Source organism: Musca autumnalis, unplaced genomic scaffold, assembly GCF_047663935.1.
Source record: "Musca autumnalis isolate F117 unplaced genomic scaffold, ASM4766393v1 scaffold_4, whole genome shotgun sequence".
In the NCBI taxonomy this organism is placed as follows: domain Eukaryota; kingdom Metazoa; phylum Arthropoda; class Insecta; order Diptera; family Muscidae; genus Musca; species Musca autumnalis.
In genome coordinates, this window is record NW_027411977.1 from 4,655,925 (window position 1) to 4,663,205 (window position 7,281).

Genomic DNA, 7,281 nt, shown 5'->3' on the forward strand with positions numbered 1-7,281 from the left:
CCCATATTCCTAACCTGATACATGAATGGATGAAATAATATGATGTGCAAAGTCTGCACCAATCAGAAACTCCCTGCTAGAATTATCTTGAGGATTTGCCATTTTGTTTGGTGCCGTCAGGGTTTCTTGGAACTTTTAGGCCAATATCTCAAGAAGTGTGGACTTGCGCAAGAAAAAAATTGTACCGTCGTAAAGGGAGCCACTAGGACAACCTGCTGAAAACAATTTCAAAACGATCCGAGAGGAGCTCTTAAACTTCACTTTATCCGAATTTTGTGTGGGAGGTACCCGAAGAAGTGGACCGATATAGCCTATATTCCAACCTGATACATGACTGGATGAAATAATATGAGGTGCAAAGTCTGCACCAATCAGAAAGTGCCTGCGAGAATTATCTTGCGGATTTGCCATTTTAGTTGGTGCCGTCAGGATTTCTTGGAACTTTTAGGCCAATATCTCAGGAAGTGTGGACTTGCGCAAGAAAAAAATTTTACCGTCATAAAGGGAGCCGCAAGCACAACTTACTCAAAGAAATTTCAAAACGATCTGAGAGGAGCTCTTAAACTTCACTTTATCCGAGATACACGAAGGAGTGGACCACTATAGTCCATATTCGAACCCGATCAATATCTGGAAGGAATAATACAAAGTTTGCAAAGTTTGGACCAAATCGATTGCTCCCTTCCAGAGTTATCGTCCCAACCATTTTACAGACAAATTTTGAACTTTTGTGGGGAAGGTACCCGAAGGTGTGGACCGATATGGCCCGTCTTCGAACTTGAATTAAGTTTGGACAAAATATTACGATACCCAAAATTTGGTTCGAATCGGCTGATCCGTTCGAGAGTTATCGTGCCACCAGCCAGACAGACGGACAGACAGACGGACGGACATGGCTAAATCGTCTCCAAATTGACTGAAACAAATTTCGTCCAAACATACGATACTTGGGGTCTAAAACAGTTATTTCGATGAGACACATTTTATGCCCTTTCTAGCCTAAAGGCTGAAGGTATTAATATATGTATATCAAAAATATATCGTTCATTTACTCAAAGAGTGACTCTTATCGAAAAATCTAATTCCGAGAAAAACGCGTTTTAAGTTGCCGACTGAAATTTGACTTCCCAAATTAAAAAGATTATTATACAAAAGCAAAAAACTACTTGGACCGTCTTTTTTAAAGAGCTAGCCAGATATCAATGCTAAATTTCTGTGCAAGTTCAAGCATGATTTGAAGTGCTTCATAGCCTCAAAAAACGTTCTAGATAATTTATGCCAAATTCCTAGAAAATAAGCTATAACTCGTTGAGTTTTAGAGATATCAATTTGCAAATATGACACAACATAGAGTAGAAGTCGTAGAAAAATAGAAATTGCTAACTCAGAAAAGGCATTTTTGAGTTATGCCACTCTTTAAGTAAATGAGCGATATATCAAATATGAAGAAATGGATCGACATAGTTCATTGTGGAAGTGGATCTTATTCTGGAAGTAATTTATTTTCGATAGATATCGCGTCCACCATTCATTTCAATTGATCACCGTTTAATTTAGAGCTCTGTCAGGAAGCATGAACTTACCCATGATAAACATAATATCGCTGTAAACGGCACCAGAAGGAGTACCTTCGGTTTTCATTTCCAAATGATCTTCGAACAGATCCTAAACTGCACTTAAACAAAAATAATTAACTTCTGAGGGGGAGGTACTCTAAGGAGAAGGCCGGTATGGACTATTTTCGAAGATAAAGTAAATTTGGACAAATTATTAGTAGATCCAAAATTTGGACCAAATCGGTTGCTCCGTTCATGATAATCGTGCGCACCATTTAAGTGAAATTGTTTGCATTTTTTGAGGGGACTTGCCGGAAGGAGTGGACTGATAAGGCTCTTCTTTGAACTTAAACTAAATTTGGACAAAATATTACGAAGGCCAAATGTTGGGCCGATTCGGTCGATCCATTCGAAAGTTATCATGCGTTAGAACCACTAAAGTTGGTGTCACAGAGCTTTTTGCAGCTTTCGTGATATTTCCTCAGGAAATATGGACTTGCCCCTGAGAAACTTGTACCATCGTAATGGGGGCAGCGTATACAAGTTGTTTGCAAAAAGAATCAAAGCTATTGGAGAACAGGCCTTAAACTGTACTTTTCTGAAATGTATGTGCGGGAGGTACTCGAAGGAGTTTACCGATAGAGTTCATATTCGAACCTGATCTATGTCTCGTAGAAATATTACGATGTGCAAAGTATATACCAAATCATTTACTGCCTACGAGAGTTACCGTGCGCACCATTTTAGCGAAATGTTTTGAACTTCTATGGGGGAGGTATCCGGAGAAGTGGACCGATATGTCCCATCTGCAAACTTAAGCTAAGTTTGGACAAAATATTACGAGGGACAAATTTTAACCGAGTCGTTTGATCCGTTCGAGAGTTATCGTGCACTCCAGACAGACGGACGGGCATGGCTGAATCTACTCCAAATTCTCTGAAACGGATTTTGTCCAAACATACTTGGGGCCAAAAGCCATTATTTCAAAGAGGCACATTTTGCATAAATGCTGAGCTTATAAAAAGTGTATTTGAGTTTATGTAAAAATTGTTGTTCTTACTGCTAATACATATGGGAGTTTATCTGACGGTGTCGAAATGGATAAGCAGGGAGTATGAGTCATTGATTGTTCAGAAATAATTCTAATGTAGGCCATGTCTACACAGGTATTTTACTTTATATATTCAAATAATTTAATATCGTAAATGTTTAAAACCCTTTTTCTCAAATATTAATTAGATTACAGATCGGTGTACTCCCCCAATTGTCCGTCAGATCGGTCTATTCCCCCATTTGCCTGAAACCGCATCTCTTCTGCACATGTAATTAATATTTTAAGTGTGGTTAAGAGTTTTTAAAATGAAATGGCAATTTTTCATAATGTCCTAATTATATATTAATTTTTGTTGGCGGTTTAAAAAAAACTACACATATACACCTACCTCCATATATATAGTTTTTTTATCACTTTATATCCACTACTAATAAATCCTTACATTTTTGTTGTTATTGTTTATTTGTAGGGACCACTAATTCCTGCGGCATTTACAAATGGTTACCATTAAGTGGAGGCATCGACCGCAACAAATAAAAATAAAACATTAAATTTTCTGTTAAACAGCAACAATGACATGGCAGCAACAACAACAACAGCAACAACCGAGCAGCCAAACGAACATGAAAAAGAATAACAACAACAACAACATCTGTTACAAAATGTTGCAACAATTTATATAAAAAACCAAACCAATTACACCAAATACATATTTACATCAATTCTTACTATATATATGAACAGAAAAAATATATACATAATTATATATATACAAAACAATCTATATACTAAAAATATATATGAAAAAAATTAAATAATTTGAATTATATACAATAAGCCCATCTCCCCAACAACAAAAAACTCACCCAGATAGAAAACAACAACAAACTTCATTTGAAACAAAAAAGTGGAAATTGCATTCAACAACAACAACAATAGCAAGAACAACAAATGAGGATTATAAACAAATCGAAAAGGTGGAAAACAACAACAGCAGCAATGATGCAACGATTATACCAAAGCAACAAACAAAACCTGCAACCACAACAGCAATAACAACTTAAATGGCATCAAGAATTAACAACAACCAAGAACAGCAGCAGCAGCAGCAGAGAACAACAAAACCAACAAATCATGATATTTATTTTTAATTAAAAAGGAAAGGCTTTGGACACTTTTGTCCTTATCCATGGCGAGCAATGATGGTGATAATGATAAGGGGAGGACTTAAGCAATACAAATAAATGATAATTTGCCTGTCTGACATTCCGACTGCATGTCCCTTTCGATATTTGTTAATAACTGAAAACAAACAAAAATAATAATATGAAATAAACAACAACAACAACATTAAATAAATTGAGTCTTAATACAAATTGTCTAGTAAAATTATATTACCACAATGGAAAACAAATAAGTGAACATTTTTATTATAAAATCCCCAAAATAAGACAAAAAGAAAAAAACTTATAATCAATAAAAAATATAATGAAAAAAGAATATTTAATTTTTTTAATGACAGCATTTGTACTCAAACAATGAAAAAAAGCAAAACAGCAAAGAGAACCTAAGCCCATCCCCCTAAAAATATAATTAAACTCCCAAAACAAAAAATACAATGAAAAATTCCTTGTTATTTATTAAGACAAAGTAAAGAAAAATCACAAGTTAAAAGAACAAATTATAATAACAACAACAACAACAAACTTCATTATTGTACTTGTTATCTGAACACTTTTGAAATGTGAAACAAAAACATATTTCATTGCTTTCGTTTCTCATGTTTTTTCTTCAACTTTTTTTCGTTTAAAGTGTTCTGTTTTTCGTGTGAAATCTTTACAATGTGCGAAGAAGCAAAGGACACGTTTAAACTATAAATATCAGCTTTATTTAAATTCAATGGAGAAATTGTTATTCTATGTTGCTATAAATATTGAAAAACAATACGAAAAGAACATTATTTTTTGGGAATTGTTTTTATGTATGTTAAATTAAATGGGGTTCCTAAATTGATTTATTTAATTTTCTTTCTATTGGCAATAAATTTCAAATTTGCTCCTTGTGTTTTTATTGATATTTTTAAATGTATGGCTGAATATTTACCAGCCGGGTTGGTTTTACTGGAGACTATATACAGGAGAAGAGCATGTAATTGAAATTAACTAGAAGTCTAAATTAATTTTATATCACCATACTGAACATCATAAAAATAATGGCATAATATAATTTTTAAAACATGTGCATTTATAATTATCTTCATAAATGAAAACGTCTCTAATATTTCAGCAATAATTCCCATATTGCTAACAGCTGTTTCTTGATCTCAATCGAATTAAACAGTGGTCACAAGAAATAAAAGCCAAATCCTACGATATTTACATAAATGGGTGTATCATTTTCTTCTCTAAACCTGAAAACCGTAACGTCCTACAATGCACTTTCATATGTTGTCATCGGCATGTACGTTGGCTCGAATACGGCTTATTCGGTTCATTTTTCTCTTGCTAACGGAATTCTTCGCGGAGCATACATTAAAACCAGTATAGCTTTGCTGTGCGGTCGTCTATAAACAAGTGTACTTTGTAATTTAGAAAATCTGTAGCCTTTGCGAAGTCTCTCAAGATTTTTGGGTCATTTTGCCTGAGGAACTAGATACCGAAACTTGCCAAAGCTATTTCCTAAAATTGCTTATATTTTTTATACTCTGAACCTTATCGCTAATAAGAATAAAAACATTTAGAATTCGCCAAAAATGTACACTGTACATTCTAATATTTCTTCCAAACTTAGATCACCTTCGAAGATGGAGTATATAGATCCGCTACCTTTGCTACTTCTTCCCACAAGCTTTTGATGTGAATGCAGTTAATGTCCATATTTTGGATATTTTTGGAATTTTTTGGAAAAAGACATAATACGCCCCATTATTAATGCTGGTACATTCACACTCAGTTTAAGCTCTTTTCCTAGCTCATTTACAAATTGTTTACGCAAGTAGTGCTTGTAGTCTTTATTAAAACGGCTTTCGTTTTAGCATGAAAATAACCCTTTATACAGTCTATATAGCTTCAGAACATTTGACGTCGATCTAGAATTTTCTGCCCGCCTACACAAGTTATCACCGTAATTCTTGAATCTAACACAGAATTCACTTCAAACTATGTCATTTTCAATATTTGTACCATACAATGAACTCTAAAGCCTTAAAGGTCGGCTATAAAGGTTCACACCAGTGAACGGCTTGCTGTGGTAGTTTGTTGAATTGCGGTAAATTCTAAAAAATAAATACTAAGACACAACGGATATCAATTTTTTGCGATAGAGTTTAATCAGTATTTACTTTGTAGCCAAACTCATTCAATGCAGACTCTGATTCGCATAATGATTACATTGATCGTATAATGATTATATTGTGATTCATTTGGCGTGTCGGCTTCGGGGTTCAGGGTTTTATTAATGATTTGTTTATGAAATTATTTTATACACTATATTGTTGCGTTAATTCAAAACCGTCTCTGGTCTCTGGTTTACACACTCAGCTGTCGTCCCATGAAAATTAAAAAAGCTTGAAAATCATTGAGTATCGTTGACATCATATGTACATCACGTCCATGACTCATATGTATATCACAGATACAATCAATTTATTCGCTTGTGATACTACATATCGGATACTCAGGCTGGGATTTTGAGTATTTGATTCGCATGGGATTTTATTTAGTTTTTAATATGTTAATAACATATTGTCCAAAGAATTTAATTTGATTTTGATGAACATTTTCACAAAACCTCTTTTATAAAAACACAAAGAGCATTTTTCAATCTTTTCGTTTGAATTTTCTTTCAAATGGTTATTTAACTTAAGAAACCAGCCGCTGTCATCCCTAATTTGCTAAATATTGAAATTTAAAATTATATTCAATTTTTCTGTAAAAAGAAACAACAAAACATTTTTTAGCGAATAGTTAGGGAAATATGTTACTATTTATATATATTTATAAATAAAATATATATTAAACATAAATAATAATCACACACACACCCACACTATCACTCATTCAACAACAGCAAAATAAAACATTCATGAATTAAAAAAACATGTATTAAATTATTTCAATTAATTACATTACATGTACACAAATTCAAATTTTAAACAAAATACAAACACAAAAACTCTCTAATCTCAATCAAAATTTTTAAGTGCAATAACTAGCAAACATCAATATCAGTAACAGCAATTAATTTATTAATTTATTTTGCTTCTCAGATACATTTTCTTTGTGAAGACATAAGCCGGTTATAAAATACCATAAATTATTGTATGAATTCATTACCGTTCTAAGTAGAAATTTCTGCATTGTTTTGGGTTGTTATCAAAAGTTAACTGCAATTAAAACCAAAACAATATAATTTGTTAAACAAATTATTTTTTAAACAAATTAAATGTTAAATAAATCCCATTTATTGAATATGTACATGTAACATTTGTTCTATTTTTGTTTCCGTTTTTGAGTATCAATGTCATTTGAATTTTGAAAACATAACAACCTAATCTACAGTATCGCACACCTTCACACACATATACATACATTAAATGACACAAAGACTACCATTGAACGAATTAATAACCCACATTACAAAATCTTAACTTGATTCCTGAAATTTTGCCAA

General features: G+C 32.9%; 1 protein-coding gene across 6 annotated transcripts in view; it reads left to right on the plus strand.

Annotated features, from left to right (window-relative positions):
* Rbp6 (RNA-binding protein 6) overlaps positions 1 to 3,405 on the plus strand; it is a 965,414-nt gene extending 962,009 nt beyond the window's left edge. For all 6 annotated transcript variants that reach the window (XM_073984491.1, XM_073984486.1, XM_073984487.1 and 3 more), the window contains one exon: positions 3,080 to 3,405. Coding sequence is in view for 4 of the 6 variants with exons in the window: in XM_073984486.1 (XP_073840587.1) it covers positions 3,080 to 3,121 (42 nt within the window). In the remaining 2 variants the exon portion in view is untranslated. The remainder of the gene's footprint in view (positions 1 to 3,079) is intronic.
* Positions 3,406 to 7,281: the final 3,876 nt, after the last annotated feature.